Source organism: Nipponia nippon, unplaced genomic scaffold (assembly GCF_047370975.1).
Source record: "Nipponia nippon isolate SJK-2023a ecotype South Korea unplaced genomic scaffold, ASM4737097v1 scaffold_2, whole genome shotgun sequence".
NCBI lineage: Eukaryota > Metazoa > Chordata > Aves > Pelecaniformes > Threskiornithidae > Nipponia > Nipponia nippon.
The window spans coordinates 36,474,717-36,495,602 of NW_028262336.1; the positions used below are offsets into that span (position 1 = coordinate 36,474,717).

Sequence of the window (20,886 nt, forward strand, 5' to 3'; positions counted from 1 at the left end):
AGCCACGAACAGTAAAGAAATGGATAAACCGAAGCCCATAACTACAGCAAAATAAACCATTTGCACTGAACAATTATCACAAAGCAATACACAGAAAACCCAGAACCTTTCAAACCAAGAACCTTTGAAATGCACATACACGAGCAAACCTACCCCTCTTGCCAGATAAATAATACATAGCTCCCCGTTAAGTAGTCAAAATCAGACCAAAAAAAGCATGCATGCATTCTAACGGATAAAACTAATCAGCCAAAAGCAGCTCCACTAATCACAATTACCAGAACCAAAAATTTAAAAAAATAGTAATAATTTCCAACTTCCATTTCTGCAACAAACAGAAGCGGCTAGCAAACATCTGCACCTCTCTCAAATATTGCAGTACTGAAGCTGGCTACTGCTGTGTGAAATAGTTATTATGCAGGAGAGGCCGCTGCAGTTCAGAGACGACATACAATACCTCAAGGCAGACAGCAGTCTATAGAAATTCAAATCCCGAGTAAGAGGATTTACCTAGAAGGCAGCGTTCTGAATGTTAAAAAGTAACCGGCTCTCTTCAAGAGCTGCAGCTCAAGTCATAATATAGCTTGATTTGTAGCCATCTGTAATTGCACAATTATCTACAGCCTATTCTGCCTCCTCTGGAGTCCTTGACTTCCCTCTGATTGTGGAAACAATCTGGAAGGTAACCTTTGCAAGGATCAGAAGTACAGTGGATTACATATAAACAGAACTGATGAAAGCATTAGGTCTGGTAGTAAAATAACAGTAATCTGACACTGATTTAGGTAACTTAATTTGTTTTCACTACTAGAATTAAACACCAGTTCTCCTAACAAATTAGTCCTTTACAATTTAAGAGGCAACTATCCAGGTTTTTGTTGTTTCTTTAATCAATAAATGACCAACACAAAAAGAACGGTTTTCTTCTTAGTGCAAGATTTTTCAGTACTGTCTCTGTTTACATCCAAGCCTGAGACCTCAAAATAGTGGCTCCAGTCCCTCCTCCTCTCGAGGATGACATTAGCAAGTTAGAATCAGAACCTCTCGGTTCTGCATTTATTTAGCAAGCAAGGCAAGCCATCGTCTGAAACCTGACAATTCTCACAGACTTACCATGAAGGAAAGCTCCATCATGACTCAGTAAAATTCTGTCAGGAGATGGCTTGTTCTGCCTATGTGACCTAGGTGTGATGCCTATGTTCCTCAGAGCAGCCTTTGTTCAGATAAGTAGGACAGGGAGCGCCTTGCGTAATCAGCCGTGGCAGAGCGCCAAGCCTCCATTTGCCAGGCGTGTTTGGGGCCAGGGGAGCGGGTCAGGAGAGGACGAGGACGTGCTACACGTGCCGCTACGTCAGCTCATTGCTCCGCTCTCCGGCGCCTTCTGAATTCAGAACAAATTTTTGTTACACTACACAAACAAAGGTTTGTGTAGTGTAAACACTCACGTTGCTTTTGTCCAACATTCTAAAAAAAGCCCTCGAGACTGAGGAAAACTGTTACACGGACAGCGCAGAAGGAAGCTGCTCGAGGGCAGAAGAAACTAAGGTCACATATACACGTAAACCGAGTAACAGCAGTGCGTTCAGAAGCTAGCTGTGTCTGAGAAATTCTTTTTGAACAGGAAGGCCAACATCTTATACAGTATATCAGAGTGTTTTTCCACAAAGCTATCTTACGTAATACCCACATCACACAGATACTCACTGTATCTAGGTAATACTCACATTGCCGGCATGTTTTATCATTTTTTGTGCAGCATCAAAATTTAGCTATCAGCGCGTTACAGCCCGAAGGACGGCCTGCAGTGACAAAACGCCATAGGGAAACGGGATGCCTGGCATCACCCTGGGGCCGAACTGCCCTGAGCCGGGGTCATTTCAGGACCTGCAGCTCTCTGCCCCAGCCCACACAGCCCACACAGCCACCCAGGCCGAACCGAAAGCACAGCATAATCCTTGCCGGCTACCTGCGGCTACCTAGCCAGTAAGCGCAGCTGGCTATTAGGGCGTGCTCCCAATGCCAACCCTTCAGTTACAGCTAATCAACCCAGACCAAGATCCACCTCCCACGAGGAGAAGGTCCACAAACGGCCTAAGCGTACCAGCACCAATACGCATTCGCTCGAACGCTCAACTTCAGAGTCAACTATTTCTCTTCTCGTGGTTTGTTCTTTCTCCCCGCCCAAATGACGGAAGATGCCACACAGCATGTGAATTCAATTTTAGCATTTACTGCTCTTCCTAATCATGACATTTCTAAAATACACTTATAGTTTTCTTTTACAGGAAAACTCCAAAATTACTCAAAAACCCATGCAAAACTAAGACAGAACAAAAGAAAACACTCTGTAGGCCCGACACTGTGCTACCGTGATCTACTGCCAAAACCAGCTGCACTAATAACTCCCGTGCCGTTTGATTACAGTGCCATGCTGCATTAAAAAACTTCCATGTTTTTACTTCTTGTCTACGTGCCTCCATCATACGCATATGCAAACTACAAAGACTTCGACAGCAATTTCATTCCCAAATCCTGTTTTCCATCCACTTACATTTTCATTAAAATAATCTTTTGACTCATTTCACCTTGCTTTCCACAAAATGATTTTTAGGTGAAGTGCTTGGATTTTTAGGTGAAATCTTGGATATCCACCTTGCAATAGTTAAAGCCCTTTGTTTTGTTTTTTTACCTAAAAATGTCGCTGATTAGTTTCTGGTAGAATTTCAGACATAAAACTAGACAGAAGAAATTAAAACTTCTTATAACTGTATGTATTTTGACTAGTTAATTCTTCTTTAATAATTAAAAATAAATGCATAATGTTTCAATTTAACATGTCTAAGCCAAAAAATTACAAATCTAAGCACATATGAAAGATAACTAAATTGTGAAACAGCACTTGACGGCTTGAAAACACAAATTTTCACTTTCATAAATACATTTTTATTTATTAGTGAAAAGAACAAAAAAACGAGCAATGTCTGTAACAGCTACATGTTGGCACACAATAGCTGTAGTAGCTAAAAACATCTTTCATAAAGGTATATTCTAGACAAGAGAATTATTTGAGTAAGTGGTGGAAAAGTGCCTGACGGACTACAAATAAGTACTTCGAGCTGTTCATCTGTATATCAGTATTTAATTTTTTACATTTCATGCATATTCATGTAATTCATGCATATTTTCCCAATAAATTCTAATTCTTTTGCAGCCTTTTTCTTATCCTAATATAAGCAGTATGTCTTAACATTACTAACAAATGATAATCTTGAGGAAAATAATTTAAAAATTAAAATTATATTTAAATTGATGATTTACGGGCAAGATCAAAGCATAGGCCTGGAGCAAACTACTAGGATACCTGTTTTGTGTGTAAATAAGAAGGAAAAAATTTCTAAAAGTGAAAGGCAGAATCAGTATTTCTACTAAAAGGCAGATAATTGAAAACATGAGTAATTTAGTTCTCATTCTTATAAAGGGTTTTGTTGCTGGGTACAGGATGCATCTGCAATACTTAAAAACCAAACAAAATTCCCAAAGCACAACATAGCTTGGTTTGCCATAAAATAACCTGCTTGTGTCCAGAGTCCCTACTGACCACCCATTAAAAAAACAAAACAAAACCAACAAAAAACCACACCACCAAAACCAAACCAAAGCAAACAAAACAGCCCCTCACAAAACCAAACCCACAGAAAATCCCCCACCCACCAACCATTCCCTCAATGTTATCATTCTAATAAATATGAAAAACTAAGATTCCCCCCCCCCCTTAAGTAGTCTGTCAGCAAACTATGGAAGAGAACTGAGTTTTACATTCAAAGGGCTTTCAGGATCATAGCCCTAACTCGCCACCGAAAGCACACTATGATACTTCAGCGCCGCCAAGCAAAACAAGCACCAGATGGAAGACTGGTTTCCCATAGCTGCCGTTTCCAATGTAACCCAACTATTAAACTAAGTAATACCAAAGCTGTAGTTTTTCTTTTCTTCCTCAGCTTCTCTTTTATGCATGTCAATGATCCCAAACAACACACCCAGCTCCCCCTTCATGCTCTACCTAGCTCTCCATTCAGGTTCTGTCTGGACAAGAGGCATCTGGACTGCCTGATGCACAGCAACTCCTGTGTGGATGGGACAGTTCCCTTCATAGGAATTTTTGATGTCCCAACACACCAGACCCACGACCGGGTCATTTGGTGCCCCTGTTGCAGATCAAGCCAACCCCATCGCCTGGTCCTCAGCTTGCAGAGTTCAAATGGCTCTGGGGCAGTATGTCGCGCAGGAGTGTTCTACCAACTTCTCTTTGAAATCTCTTTCATTCTGACGTATTTCCTAGAAATTGGTTAAGATTCAAAAGTACTTAAGGGAAGAACTGAGACACATGCGCAAGACATGATGATTACATACATGTATGAAAAAAGGAGGCTAAAAAATATATTCAATAAATAGGAAAATGACTAGGATAGCAAGTGAGATGCCAGAAATAATGTGGCACATACTCAGAAGCTTGAACATTTTTTCCAACTGCATTACCAAACCAATAGAAAGATATATTATATTCCTAGATATCATGCTTTATTCCCTTTTCATATTATCACGGTGCCACCATAGCTAACACCATCGAACACAGTATTCCTAATGTTTGTTTGTAGGAAATGGCAAATATGAAGGGGACAGCAGGACACGTAGTAAAGTGTGAAAAAGTTGGGACTGTGAGATAAACCTTAATAGTATGTTGCTGCTGTAGTCATCAATAATAAAATCTCCACACACTCACCCCCAAGTCATTGCCAGTTGATTTTTGGAATTAATTGTACTTTTCTGATGAATGGGGCAAATTCAGCTTTCATGTATCACCTCTGAAGGTAATACTGCCCTAACTGTCAGGTTACACAAGGACTGTTCTCTTTTCAATCAGAAGGGCCACTTTTTTTTTTCCCCTTAATGTAAGCCTGAAGGCCAAGTAATTTTTCAAACAGCACTGGTGTTCTTGCCAGAGTTTATGGCAATGGGATAACGGAGCAGTCAAGAGTTCTCATAGTAATTTGCAAGTCTTAACTGCAGCAATGTTAAAAACATGCAAAAGCAGTAATTGATTTTGAAAAAACACTGAGAGTTGATTTTACGCTTGTTAAAGAGCACTCTAGTAATTATCTCGATCATCAACATCTTAAAATAGTAAAAATTAATTTTGTGCTTAAATTGCTTACATAAAATACAGATGATTTATGTTAATGGTCTAAAATTGTGAAAAACGTGGAATATATGACCTTCAGACTCCCATCTTCCCCCTTTGCCTGAAGATTCTTACTGACAATGACTCATCTGATGGCAATGGTTTATTCTTAGCAATTACAGACTTAACATGAATGTTTAAATACCATCAAAAATATTATGATATTTCAAAGTACATTAATGCAACGTTGGTACAATCTGTGAAATCCAGAACAGTCACAAGCGAACACCAGATGAAAAGCTACTTCCACTTCCCGCCTCACTCTCAAATAGGAAGCTCAAACTGGGCTATGAAGTACCTTATACAGAGCCTGGAGGACAGGGTCTGTGCACAAGGCTGGTCACTAGCAGGCTGGATTCTAAACCCCATAACCACCCTCTAAAATCCTGGATCCTTTTAAAAAGGCCCACAAAACCAAAAAAGGCACAACAAGACAACTGTGTCTTTTCATTAATTTGGGTTACTTATCTTTCTTCTGTAAAGAGACGAGATGCTCAGTCTCAGAGAACGAGACAGACATTCTGTGAAAACATCCTTTTGCACTCTTTCATCAGATCTCTTCCTCATTTTATTCTCCCTATGCTTGTGCATAACCACAGCACCAGCACTGCATTTTGTTCTCTTCACTAAGGAAGTATTTTCTGACTTGCCTCTCATATCGTTGACACTCACAGAGTTCTGGCTTAGGGGTTTTTTTAAACCTCAACTCAGGGATCAGTCAGATTGGCTTTTAAAGAAGCTACTGCCCAGCTTGTTCTACTTAGTCTACTCCTCAACTGATATAATCTGATGTACAGACTGATACGTTTCGATCAGTAATGTTTTGTTTTCAAAGTAGATCAGTCTGAGGACTCTACATTAAATCCACAGCTGAGCTGAACTGAAAACAGCTGAAACTGTTCGAGACTGAGTGGATCGCCCCACTGGGTCTTTTCTTTCTTGCTCCTCACTGTTAGTCTCTGCTAAGGATTGCAACCTCCACAGCAAAGGAAGCAAACCAGAAACTCCACCTTAGGTGCTTCAGTTGATAATTCCAGTGTAGAGTTTTGTGTCATGTTTTGCACCAGAAGGGGATAAGACAGCTCTACCCCCTCCCTCCCGTTCATGCACTCCTGCCATCTACCTTGCATTGGATCTAGCAACTGGGCAATCTCAAGTTGAGGTGGTTCAGACTTCTGATCCACCTCAGTCTCCAAATGGCGGGGGGGGAGGGGGGGGAAATCACTCGATTCAATGCAGCAGAGGGGGCCAAACAATACAATCAGGATGGCAAGCTGGAAAATGAGACGACTATTTAGCAACAACCTGCAGTTATACTGATTTAAGGACAATGTGAAACTATCCTTAATGCAACACCGCCCCCCGCCCCATCATGTTTATTTCATCATCCTTTTGAAGATCTTCACTCTGCTCCAGGGTAGCAGAGTGAAGATATTGTTGCTGCCATTTGTTTTCTTAAGTGACTTAATCACATTGCACATAAAACCAATGAAATTGTGATAATTTTGCATTACAGAAGATTAATTTATTTCTGTTTTTAAAATACTACTTTGCTGTTTTTCCCATTTGTAGTTGGTGTATTGAAAACAAACTGGTATACTCGAAATCCTTGTGATAAGCAACCTTTTTATTTTGCAAAATTGTGAAGATCACAGTAAATTATTTAGATTGAATTCTCATAGTATCTATTTAAATACTTGATTCAGTGATAGAATTACATATTTCAAGGCACAGCAGGAAAAGGTTATTTATTTCTTGATCAATTTCTTCTATTAAAAATTAAAATGCATAAGTTCCTTCTACTACTTAATTACAAGTTTACTGCCTCCTTATAAATTTACTCTTCTGTTTTGTCCCTGACTTCTTTAAAAATAAACCCAAAATGTACTACGCCAGCAGTTCTTTTATTCCCTATGTATCACGACAGCCCATACTAAATCCATGCCAAAGTATAAGGAAATAGGGCCCCCCAAACTTGCACATAATCCTTTTCCCACCACAGTGATCTACCTCTACCTCCCCTTGCTCTATTTTGCCATTCATTGCACTGAATCTTTCCTACTCCTCTGCAGTACCATCCTCTCTAATCACAATCTCCAACTCCACCTGTCTCTGTAGGTGAAAGCTTGGACTCTAGATGAAAAAAGGAAGCCCGATGAGAAGTGCTTCCTATTATTACAAATACTGAAAGGAAAAATAGAGAGTAACACTCTATTCTTTCAAATCTTGGACAATGTAATTCCAATAGCCTCACAAATACAACTTCCAGGAAAACAATCTGCCAGGAAAAGGAAGCCACAAGACTCCTGAAAACAAAACATTCAATGTTTTCAGTAGTTTTAAGAGAGATTAATATGCAGAAAGGTTTATAAATCACACTTAAAATTACAAATTACAAAATTCTCAGCCCTGCAGGCGTATTTCCCAGCACATGAAACTCAGTTAAAGAACACTTGGTTTTTCCAAGGCACACATACCTAAATTTAGAGGTCAGGAAGGAAAGAACATGGGGATAGAGAAGGAAATGGAAAGAGGGAAAAAAAACGGGCAAACATGTTGAATGGAGGGAAATAAAATGACAGATTACAATCGGAGACCGAAAAAGAATGCAAGCAGTAAAAAAAATTCAAGGAGTACAGAAGAAACAAAGTACTGCACTAACACAAACCATTTCTAACTGATTAGCCAGAAATTGTTGTCTTAGAAGCTGACTCTCAAACCGGGAAATAATCCAATGATTAACTGCTAGAAAAGTAGAAACTATATAAAAAATTGATATGAGAACTTTGTTTTTTGCATAAAAGCTTTCTATTTTTAATAATTTTTAAGAACTTCCAGCTTACAATGGGGGAAAAAAAACCAAACAAACAAACAAAAAAAAAACCATTGAAACGAACATCAAGAAATCCAAGCTGCCAATTCTTCTCTTCTTTTTCCTCCAGCTTTCTGTACATCCTCAGCCTCCCCCCAAAATGTACTATTTTAATGCAAGCCCTACACCAAATTTTTGATCAACCAGAGTATCAGTGCTCATCTACAATTTTGCTGGGCTTTTTGGAGCATTTCTAGCACGTAACACACCTCAAATCCTACCCTTACTCTGTCTTTAGACTAAGACAACTCATACTGAAGCGCTTCTATTTCAAAAGCGGGTAGTATTTAACTGCTATATGCTTATGCATGCCTTACAGTTTTAAGATGCAACACAACTTGTAACAAATGTTAATTCAATCTGAAAGGACTTAAACCTACCTTTAAACTAGACTCATAGTCTGTGTTCACTTTGAACATAAGCCCAAGTCGCAAATGAATTTCCTTGGCTCGACAAAAGCTGGGATCAACATAAAGCGCCTCCTGAAATGCTTTAATTGCCCTGAAAGAAAAACAGAGATTAAGAAATTATTTTCTACTGAAGTATTACTTTCTCATCAATGTTATTTAGATGACTAGTAGAAAGTGGATCGGAAAGCACTGTTACAGAAGAACATATCCAAATAATGGTTTACCTGCAATGTTTTTGGTGCTTGGCTTTTGATTCTTCAAGGACTGGGTAATTTTGTATTCCAGATATCCTGGTATATTTAAAAGTCTAATCTTTTCTATTAATTTAGAGAAACTAATTTGCTGCATGGAATAGAGTAACATATCTGCTATTTCAGAAAGGATGACTCAGGAATTAGCAACAAAATTAGTGCAACTTTAGAACAATGCAGTGATCATTCATGTCACAACCAACTGCTACGTTGCTTTTGATTCCAGGTAGTGCAGACCCCTGAGAGCAGCACAGAAGGCCTAGAAGGAGAGATGACGCGCTTCTCCGCCCACTGCACCAACCTGCTCCATTTTCCGCTTTGTCCTCCCTTTCTTAGCACCAGCGCTGTACAGGGACTCAGCTAATACCTACTGCTCCATTACTTTCCAGTCACTCAATTACCTCCAGGAAAAAAAAAAGGTATGAAAGCCTACCACCTCCTCCCACTCTAACTCGCTTTTCATATTCCCATGATAGGTGAAGATGGCTCTGATTCTATTTCCTTACCTTTAAATCCTCTCTACACATGCCCCTGTTCATGATGGCACTGTACCAGATAAAACAAAAATGCTATGTAACAACCGTATCTTGGAGCAGAAAAAACATGATTCTAAGCAGGACTGTTTTGCGTCTCGGGCCAACTGCATAAAATTAGGTCAGCTGAAATGCAACTAAAAGATAACAGATTTAAATTCACAAAGGAATTGAGAAAGAAGCTAAGACTCGTTCTGTTAGCTCCCCTGAAATCCAATGACAGGTTGAAACAAAATACCATCACATACACCACTGCTCGTACAATGACAGAAATCAGAATCGGTCTCACTTCGGGTAGATTCAAGAACCTAGGCCAGGGAAGCCAGTCCCATTTGCTGTCCCAAGCAATCCCAGAGATCGACACTGAGCAGGCAGATGACAGGCAAGCCTATGGGGAGAACTGTACCCACCGCGGAGCAGCACAGGGACACCAGACAGGAATTACCACAGTGCTAAAATCACACCATGTTTCAGCAAATTGATTCCATTCCTACTCTGCAAGCGTAGTATTATTTATAAGGACAAAAGGTCAGCAGTTGCAACGGGAAATTGAATAAATATTTTTCATAGACTTTTTTATTCACAAAACACATAAATGATCATTTTTGAATCCATCAGCAAAAACACTACTTCTGCTCTAAAATTCTTACAGGCTCTTCTCCCATTCTTGATGGCAAAGCAAACCAAAGGCACAGAACTTCCTCTAGACAATGCAACAAAATTGTTTGTACCTAAAGCATTACCTGACTTGTTTAAATATAACTTAAGAGCAGATGGGCTCAAAAAATATTACATTTTTATTGTGGAACTGAAGCTTCTTCTATTACAGTTGTTCAGAAAGGGTTTCCTTACCTTGTACCCTACTTTTCTACTTCAGAAAATGAGCAAGTGTAGTGCAAAAGGGACAAACTTGCACTGGCTAAGCAGTCTCTCACATCTCATCTAAACTTCCCTGGAATAGTATGGGTGGTGATGAGTCACACACCTCAGTGTCTGCACTGAAATCATAACAAACAAGGATGCGTGTCTCACAGCAGTATGCTCACCATCTTCTACAAGAACGCCACTCAAACTGGAAGGCCAAAGACTGGACTGATCACTAAATATCAGCACACATTTTAAGCCATGCTTTTGTTATGCCAAAGTATAGATTTTATGACTGTATATTTGCATGGCTTGTCTCTACTCTAATATGGTACTCATTATGTTAGCCACTGGTATTTAAAATCCATTATTTGCATCTTGTTCAAAGACAGTATTCTGAGTTCTAAAAAGGAAGAAAACCAGTGTCTATGGTCCCTATCAAAGAGAAGACAAAAATCAGGAATAAGACATTGTGGTTCTACACCACATGTGAGATTGTGACCATGCTCATATACATTTTGTGAACCTCACATCCTTCACATTTTAGCTAGCTTGCTCGGTCAGAAAATATAAAGTATTTCCACATTTCCCCTACGTCATGTCTCATTCGCAAGGATCACTGAAACATGGATTTCTGAAAAAAAGCTTAAGAGAAACTGTAAGAGACAAAAATATTTTTATAGTCTCTTGCTTACTGAACAGGAAATATTACTCATTGTCACAGCTGAGCAACAGAGTTAAACAAAGCCACAAGTATAACAACCTACTTTTAAGGACAGTTTTGAAATTTAGTTTGTATACTGTCATTCATTCAAAAGAACAAGATTGTTGCCTACCCCAGTCTCTCAGAGAAACACAGCACTTAAAAACCAGTAAAATTATAATCAGCGGACAACATGAAAAGACTGTGTCACATTTAGCACAGAACCTGCTAGTCACAGACAGCCCCTATGAGGTTTGTGTAAGGTTTATCTACCTACAGACAACATGGCAACACCATTCACCCTTGTCCAAGCTGCTTGTGGAGTCAGGTTCAACATTAGTAGTTATTGCAAGTCTTTGAGATAATGTTACAACCTACCACAATTTTCCAATGAAGACAAGCCCAAAATGTACAAAGAGGAAGAAAATTACTAGGACAAGGCATCATTCCCCTAGACACAATCTGTGCAGGAAGTAATGGCGTGCTTTTCAACCCACTTTGATGGATGCTTGGAAAAGTGTATCTAATCAACCAAGTCAAAACAAAAATCTCTGTACCCTTTAACACACTATTGGAGTTGCCATGCTAACAGCTAAATAATAATATTCTAGCTGTACTTTTCAGTTGTATTTGATCACTTCTAAACTGATGGTTTCAGGAGGAAAGGCAGAGGTGCTTTAAAAGCGTTATTTCCTTGAAAGTTTAAAAATTTCAAGGGAGCGCAGTCAGGGAGCATTGATTGCTCCCAGCCATTGCATTGATTTGGCAATGGAATGGACACACTGGTAGAGAGTTTGGTGAAAGACGCTCCACTTAGAAATTTTCTGTCAGTTTCTAATACATGATGGATCTACATTTAAGAATGAATTCATATGCACTCAAAATGCTAGGGAACTCCTGGGTCAGTGTTTTGCTTGCATCTTAAATTCTGTATCCTTGGACGCCATAATAAAAACTAAACGGAATTCTGAAAGGTAACATAAATTTAAACTTAGAATGAAGCATAATTACATCAGTAAATTAAGGGGAAAATTATGTAAGAATACACCAAATATTCCCCAAAGCAGCTTTTCTAACTAAAAATCAGATATTTTATCTTCTCCATTCAAAATAATGGCCTGCATCTTACTTAACTCTGGTGTTAATTCAATATCGATTATGCAATTTGTGGTTTTTCCCCGATGACAATCGCCGATAATAACAACTACAAATTACTTCCACTACTTCCGTGAAAAAGGGCATCATCAAAATTTCACAAATAAAGTGATCTGAAAGGCGGCATTTTCAACAATTTCTACCAGTGGTAGGTGCTCATGTCTACTTCGGTAACTGTAGCCTGATTCTAAATAGTCAGTAGGATTTTCACAGAATAAAACACTCCAAGTCTGAAAAGACATTTACTTATTAACTCTTACAAACAGACAAGCAATTCAACACCATAGCTGAATTAATATTGATCTAATTTTGCCTATGGGAAACATTTAAACAAAATAGCAATGCACTCAAGATTACAGGACACATCACAAACATGGATTACAGTAAAAACTTTAGTTTTCTTTTGGGGCTGCTCGTTTCCCAGTGCCATGCCCAGAGCTCCAGACTCCGTCCCTTACTACATCAATAGCAAAACATCTGCAACATCACTGACATTCATTTCAGTTGCAAGTGCTCAGTAACATCCAACACAGATGACATCGGGGCTTGGTACAGGTTGGTACAACACAGGAGGAAGTGGAAAGAAGGGGCACGTGTTATAGTAGTAGTAAAGGGAAATGAGAGAGAATGTGGCCCTATGTTGATAGCTGCAGTCCTTTCTGGCCATCTGGTTGCCCGAGTCCGGCCTTCCAGATACAGCAGGAGTCACTTGATCCTTGTACGCATCTTTGTTTGCTCTGAAACATCACTAATCCCATTTCTGTCATCTGCCCAAGCCTACATCCAGAAAGGTACGGGTCTAGAGGATCGAAGCCATCTGAGTTACTCAGATGTTTCCCCTCAAAGCTCTCTTATGGTTTGACCAAAACCAGAAGAGCAGATAAGCTAACAGCTTGATGATCTGCCAAATATGAAGCAGGACTTGGCTTAAGAGGCTAACAGCTTCCTTCAGAGGTGATGGCACACAGCCTTCCTCAAGTAGGTTGTCAGTCTCCACCATTAACTAACTGGCCTTCATGCACAGACGGAGCTTTTCATTTTAATCCTTCAGCAGACTAAACATACATTAGTCCGAAAGATAAATCATCGAATGAAGGGTTGGGAGCTCTCATACTACAGAAATAAATGACAATTGTCTAAATTCAGCAGGAGATGGCTTTTGGTTTATTCTCTGAAGATACTGACCAACTGCTTGGTAAGAAACAACTGTAGTTGAGTCTACTAGAATTTATTTAAATTAAATAAGTGTTTTCTCCAAGAATGGGAGCAGGCAGAAAAGGCTATCTAACACTTGACAAAATGTGAAAGCAGGACTGGAAAACAGACACTACAGAGGATGAAAAGCACCACTGGGATTACATTCTGCACAGCACTGCTACAGTAATTCAGGAAAAATAAAGATGACATGAATCCATCATCTCCAAATCAAGACTTCCAAAATCAATACTGCAGCTATCTTTCCACCCACTCATCTATACAACAATGCCTACCATTATGAAAGAGAAGAAAGCAGCTGAATAATAATTAATAGAAGATTGTATTAAACATTTAGTGAACTCTTATAAGACTTCTATTGGAAGGTTTTACTTGGATAGACTGTGAATAAAATCAGCTTTGAACTAGGTGAAAGAATATAATAAAATAGCATTGATTTAACTATTCAAAAGTTAACACTTGTACGTTTCAAGCAAAAACCATGAAAATCAGAATGAGCCTACAAAATAAAAGAACACAACATTATTCTAATGTATCAGGAAAAATACTTAATGCAGCTGGAGTGAAACTTTCTTTTGCCTCTTTCAATTTTCTGACCACCTATTCTAAGTCTCATGTCATTTCATAGGCTCACTAACGAAAATTACGTGAGGCTATGACAGACAAATTTCTATTTGAAACTCATAATCACAGTTTGAACATAACCAAAATGTCTGCATACAGCAGTAGTCAGGACACTGCAATTTTATGAAATACTTTTACAGCCTTTAGGTACAACTTTTCTGTCCATAGGGCCGTAACAGTTGAATGGTGAAACGTTTTGAGCAGCAAAGTCTTTAAACATTTCTCTAAAACAGCAGCTGACACTACTGGTTTTTTCCCAGCATTAGCAGATGCTATGCTTTTTCATCAATCCAGGAAGGATGTTCGATACACAACCACAGAAAGAGATGACAGCAAAGCAAAAGAGAAAGCTAATTACTACTTTGTTAACGGTTAATTACAATCAGTATGTGTAGTCTACATGTCCATTACCATTTTCTATATCTAAAAAAATACATATATAGACCCAGTCACCTGAAACCTGAGAAACATTTGACAAAGCAGTAACTACACAGTGTGTGTTTAAATTCCGCCCTCCGTATGAAGGTAACCACAAACACCAGACCAGCTGAAAGGACTCTGACAGAACAGGGAAAGAAGCACCAATACAGATGCGCAACTTGAAGATCACAAGCAAGCAAGCTGTTCTTCTGCTCTCAAATTATATCCCTCCTGGACTTTCCATTGCAGGTATTTCCAAAGCAGGAACTCCACAGACTGCCAATTACCAGTGCAATGTCACTGACAGCTGGGTGAATCTCAAGAGGCTTTCATGCAAACCACAACCACTGGACTATTTCATCAAATGCTGTGCACCCTCCGCAATGGCACAAACTACTGATATACCTGGAGGCGTGCAGAGCAGACGTGGCATTTGATGAAGTAGTCCAGTGGCTGCTGTCTGCATGATGGGTGGGGTGTTCCCACACAAATGAAGGAGGTGCCCACTAGGCAGTTTGCACTCCTACACATGCCACTACCCACTCGACTGCTCTGTGTGGAAGAGACCAGTTCCTTGGATCTGCCAACCACTGACACAAACAGCTTGAGAACCATCTGAAGGATCTGGTCCTGCTGGGGGAAAACCCCTCAAAGACAAATCTTACTGTGTTACTAACAGCTTGGCCCTGAAAAAAATATATGTATTGACAGGGAAAGCAAAGAAGGGCAAAGAATGCACCTTGACAGCACAGGACTCTCCCACTCTCATAGGCAAACAGCAACCACCATAAACCAGTAGTTTATTGGAGAGATGAATAAGGAGTGCAATACTGAAGGCTGGCACACGAGACTACTGAAAAAAATGTTTACATTCCACTGTAGACCTGGGTACTTTAAAAGCAGTTTAAACAGCTGCTTTACTATTTCAGGATGACTGTGAGAACAGCCAAACTTCATTTTCTGGAAAAAGATGAAAGACAATGACAGCCAGAGAGAGCAAGAGAAAGACCAGACTCCTTCAGCTCGAGTAAATGGTCCAGTGTAATCGGCACTAAGGCCATCCCACAGGTGATGGTAAGTTCTGTGTGTTTTCCTGTAGGTATGTGGAAAAGAATGCTCCTGCCTCACTGAAGCCCTCAAGACTTCAAGAAGAGAAGTGATTCTCAGGTGTCTGGAGGCCTGCACGGTGACCAAGAGATGAGATGCAGTACCACAGATAACAACTGAGGGCTGCCTTCTGCTGTCTGTTGGCCTTTGGAGGGTTGTGGAATTTGGCAGCAGGAGAAATGGGATGTGGAGAGCCTGCTCAGTGCTTGTCTGTTCGAGACAGAAATGCTGCACTCTCCAAGTGGGGTTGTATATGCTTGCTCCCTCTTGCCCATTAAATGTCTTTACTTGAATTAGATAAGAATAATGAAAGACTGCAGCTGCCTTCTTCATGTCAAGATCCAATTTTGAATCATAGTTGAACAAGAAAAAAAAAGTTTTTTGTGCTTAACTCCCATGTCCCTTGTTCCAAGGAGTCAAACTTAGGCTAAGAGGAGAAATTCCAGCGTAAAGAACACCCTGGCTTACAGAAACGCCAGGATGCAGCAGTGCAAATAGAGCGGGCTGGCTGTGAAGTTACTTTAAAGGAGACAGGAGCAGAGACCGTGGTTCTAGATATTGCTTGATATTCAATAGATGACGACAGTGCTTCTGTTTTGGCAAGGATGGCTGTAGAAGGGCCAAAAAGTTTCAGTCAGAGATGACAGATTTTCCCCCACGCAGTCTGCATCTTTAGCCATGATGGAGGTGAGGAAAAGGGTCTGGATCATCTCTTGCATTAGTCTTTGGCTTTTTTCAGGACTGTGTCCTGTAAAAGTGTCAATGCTGAAGGACTGAGTTCTACATAACACTTAACTTCTACAGCTGATAAGGAATCCTTGGACTGAGGAGCCTCAGGGTATGCTAAATGGGGCAATAAGTGTGACCTATCTCAGTCTCCTGTAAGATGTTTCTGAGGAACAGTGTGTCTTTCTCAGACGCACTGTCCAGCAATTTGCAAGGTAACAGTCACTGAAAACACTGCAGGCTGGCCCTGCAGCACCACAGTTGATACACTGGGATCCAAAAATGGTGTCAGAGCCCGTTTCAGGACACAGTTGCAGAGCTTGGACTCCATCTTTTTACCTTGTTGGGACTTAGCATAAATCAGCAGATGATAGACCAGTCAGGCTCAGAATCCTTACTGAAGTAAAAGGAAAAATTTGGCATCCAATCCACTATACTTGGACGTAGCTACTGCACAGAAATGAAGGGTAGCCTTTGATGAACTACTGAAATTCTTTATGTGTTCAATCTAAAAGACAAGTAAGGAGTATATGAAATTATTCAAGTTATGTGAATATCTCAGCTATTTCTATGCTACTGGTGTTCTGCCCTACTTGAGAAACAGGGAAACAACAGGGAAAACCAGCCAACCACTTTACTTACTGCTTGACGATAAATGGTATACAAGAACAGAGTATCAAAATTTAAGATCTAAGACCTATTTTACTGTACTTGATTCAATTTATGGAGATAATCCCTTATGTCTTACTATAATAATTGCATGAAATAGCTTTGGTCACACTATTGCAACATTTGTACATACATTGAGAACTTTCAGTTCTTGCATGAATAGTCAAACAAAATCACCAATACAAAATGATCTATCAGCTAAGATTTGCACTTAAGGTAATGCTGTAATGCTGCTTCAGTATATAGAGAAGCATACAATATTAAGCTACAGTGAATTGCATATGTGTCTTGGAACCAAGTCAACACTTCTTTTTATGAAAGCTGGAAAACTTAAAAAATAATGTAAAAATATGAACAAGTATTCTAAAACTGACCTTATTCCCACTTGCTTTTTTATTATCCCTGTTTGTATGAGACATGAAAAAACCTCAAGCACTTCCTTACTCTAGGAGGACTATGTGCATGCCTCTCATTGAAATCTATGAATATCTAAAGTGGTGTGGATAAAAAAAAAAATATTCATGGATGAAGCATGATAGCTTAAACTACCTTAAACCTTAAAAGGAGGGAGGGGGCAGACACAACACTCAAAGGGATTAAAAAAAAAAAAAAAAAAATCACACACAAAGGCATAAGATTTTATTTGCGTTACGATTTTTGTCCTCTAAAAATTCTAACCAATACTCTAATAATACACAACTTTCTTTGTACCACACATAACTTTGTTGTATGAATGAAATGGGAAATATGATTATTCTACACAACCTTAACATAAAGCTCTATGTGCAGTTAAGACATCGTAAGTTAAGGCATCAATTTATACTCATGTTCTCAACAAGCTTACTTAAAGGCATGGATTAATTAATTTAGATTTTTCTAAGCTCTAATTTATTAATACTTAGGCCTCACAATCACCTGACTTTGCTGCTCCATCCGCTGGAAGGCGCTAAATAAATAGCATGATCCGCTGATGGCAAAAGTCTATGTTGAACAGGTGCTCTTTCAAAAAAATCAACTGCTCTAAATCTAATTACTTTGTCTTATTTAATTTTATCTTACAGTTTTCTATCATTTTCACAGTGCAAACTGTAACGAGATATCCATTGTAAGAAGAACTGGTGCACAAAATACTTCTGAATGTTAAATGATGAAGCCAAGCCTGCATAAGAACAAGAACATTCTGAGACTTGGGGAAATTCAACCAAGATTGATCACAATCTTAAAATAGTGTATTCTCAGGTTTTCTGAAAACTTTTCTGTTCTTCTCTTGTTAATTAGAATGCAATAGAATTGCATGCCAATGTACATTACGTGGTATTCATTTCACCACTATCAATAAAGAAAGCAATAAGTTGCAAGATAAAAAAAAATATCCAGGTTCTGAGCTGATGATTTAACCAACTTATCTTTATTTCAGGAATAAAAGCTTATTTGCATTACCCTGAGGAAAGCACAAATCTTTTGTCTTACAGATACACAGAAACAATTTACTGGGGCCAGGGGCGGGGAAGGGGACCTAGGAGGAGAAATCCCACTTTACTATTCCGAACCATCACTCAGTAGTCACTTACTGCCGCCTTAACTGCAGTCATGCTTAGTCCAACAAGATGATAAACTTTTTAGCAATCCATCAAGTAGTAAAGTCACACTTATTAACAGTTTCCACACTGAGCGTAAAAAAACACTGACCTAAACACTGCACCTTTCTGACTTTTTTCCCCAATGACACTAAATAGATCTCTGCAAGAATAAACCCCAATGAAAGTTGGAGGACCTGTCAACAGAACCCCAGTGACTGAGTCTATTCCATTCATCATTCTTCTCTCATCACCGATAAAGCAAAACCAAAACTACAATGGAAAACCAATCCTCCGCCCCCCCATCCAACAGCAGCCCCTTTCAGTCCCCAAAGCCCTGCCAGAATCTAAACTCCTTCTAACTCTTGAGTTTTTACATCAGTTTTAAATGTTCTGATTCAAGTCTGAGTATACTGCGTATACGTCCAAAACTTTCATGTTATACAGCTATGTAAAAATTATTGAATACAAGCTAAATGAAAACAAGCCCGCTTTGCCACTTCTTTTCCAAGAGAGAAGTAAAGTTTTTTTGCTGAATTGTATTATAGGGAGCTGAAATTTTTCTCCCGTAAGCACTTTCCTTTTCAAGCAACTGCTGTGGTTGCCACAGGTATGTTACAGAAAGTCAGACATGTGACCCAGGACAGTATGTCTTCAAACATCAGAAAAAAAATTAAACTATTGTACACTCACACTGAACCGAAGTTGAATTATTCACCTACCAATAAAACATTGCACAATACTGATACTGTTAGTTTATTCCAACTTACCACTGAAAGGCATTGTAATGGAAGTAGACCAAACCAAGGCCATATAAAAAGGCAGCATTCTGTAAAGAAAAGAAACATTGTTTAAAACCCAGGTAAGACAACCATATGCTGTAAGACTGCATTCCCAGTATTTTATTCATCCTTTGACATTGTATTTCCATTATAAGATAAGCATATTTAAATTTCACCTTGAACAGGAAGAAACAAAACGAAGGAATGAAAAGATAGGTAGGTAGACATTTAAAAAGTTATTATCTGCAAAATATTTTTGGAGGAATAGTAACAACGATAATATTCCGGTACTTTTACATCAGAAAAACTGATGTGCTTTGTTCTACTTGTACAACAGCAGGAAAGGAAACAAGGGAGTAGAGGTCTTCAACAATTTAATATAATAAAAAAATGTTTTATGACCGAACACCATTTCATAGTCATAATAATTTATACTCACATAAAAGTAAACAAAGCTACACAATTCCAGTGTCTAAAGTAGAACATTAATTATATGAATCTGAAAATATGCTTAAGGAAATTTCACTGTTCTGAATACCAGAAGTACAGACAATCAGCTTCAAACCTAGGACAATTGTATTTCTTCATCATTAATCAAATTTCTATCTTCTATTTCCCTACTTTGCAGAAGAAGGAAAAAAAAGAAAAAAAAAAAAAAGAAGACCCTTTCTCCTTCTAGAAACCCATTTCCCCCCATTTCCTTTTCACAAAAGAGTATGATTTGTTTCTAAAATGACATTACTAAGGAGGTTTAATGAATGTTTAACTATCCAATTCTACAAATAATTATTACATATTTCCTCAATTCAGAAAAATAAACAAATTGCTTTTTCTTTTTAAAAGTTATGCCACAGCATAGTTGTTTTCTATTTAGTAGAGCTATTCCATTATTTACAGGAGACAACATGTACATGTTGCCTATGACACATTTTTAGGCTTTTCTGATGTGTAATTCTGGTTTTGAGAGACCAGGAATACATCCCAAAGAACACAAAGCTCTGACACAGGGACAAGAGATGGAATTTCCGTTGTCGAAGACTGCAGTTCAAGATAATCCCTCTTCCACTTGTGCGCACTTCTTCAACAAGACAAATTCCTATGGAATTCCATGAAAGGAATCCTAGCTATGCTTTAAACCCAATGCAAATATAAAAGGTATAACCAAATTTCTCCTAAAAATAACTGGTAACCAGAACACAATTCAAATATTGCAATTTCATTATACCTCATTTGCGTCTTCCAAATGCAAATTAAAACCAGGGGAAATGCCAAAGATCCTTTCGTGAATACGGCTGGATCATAGCTTCAGCAATGGACAGCTTCCAAGAAAATGCTGTGGCATGACCAGATACTACGGCAATCAGAGCACTGGAAGATGTTAATGGGGAGTGGAGGGGGAAGTACATAAACAATAAAAGATGACACTTTAATACTACCATAAAACCACATTCCTGTTTAATTGAACAAAAACACAACACGGACATCATAAAGATAAAAGATCTCTAATTCCGTACCTCCTTGTATTTCCTGCTTTCCAAGTGTGCTCTGGCAACAACAGACTAGGAAAGAAGGCAAGCTCAAAAACTGAGCATATATAATGCCTTGATATAAAAGTCATTTTAAATGAAGGAGTAAGACAGAAAGAGAGATTTTCACATGTGCAACATGGAAGCCTGCAAAACAGAGTGCACACGTAGTAACATTCATTGTGTTCTGATCAGGCTCATTTGTAGAGCAGA

At 38.9% G+C, this 20,886-nt stretch overlaps 1 protein-coding gene across 18 annotated transcripts in view; it reads right to left on the reverse strand.

The window, feature by feature from the left end:
• The window catches only part of KDM6A (lysine demethylase 6A), a 160,654-nt gene that overhangs the window by 66,465 nt on the left and 73,303 nt on the right, over positions 1-20,886 (reverse strand). For all 18 annotated transcript variants that reach the window (XR_015704580.1, XR_015704579.1, XM_087756509.1 and 15 more), the window contains 2 exons: positions 19,136-19,194; positions 8,492-8,612 (listed from right to left, as the gene is read on the reverse strand). Coding sequence is in view for 16 of the 18 variants with exons in the window: in XM_087756509.1 (XP_087612635.1) it covers positions 8,492-8,612; positions 19,136-19,194 (180 nt within the window). In the remaining 2 variants the exon portion in view is untranslated. The remainder of the gene's footprint in view (positions 1-8,491; positions 8,613-19,135; positions 19,195-20,886) is intronic.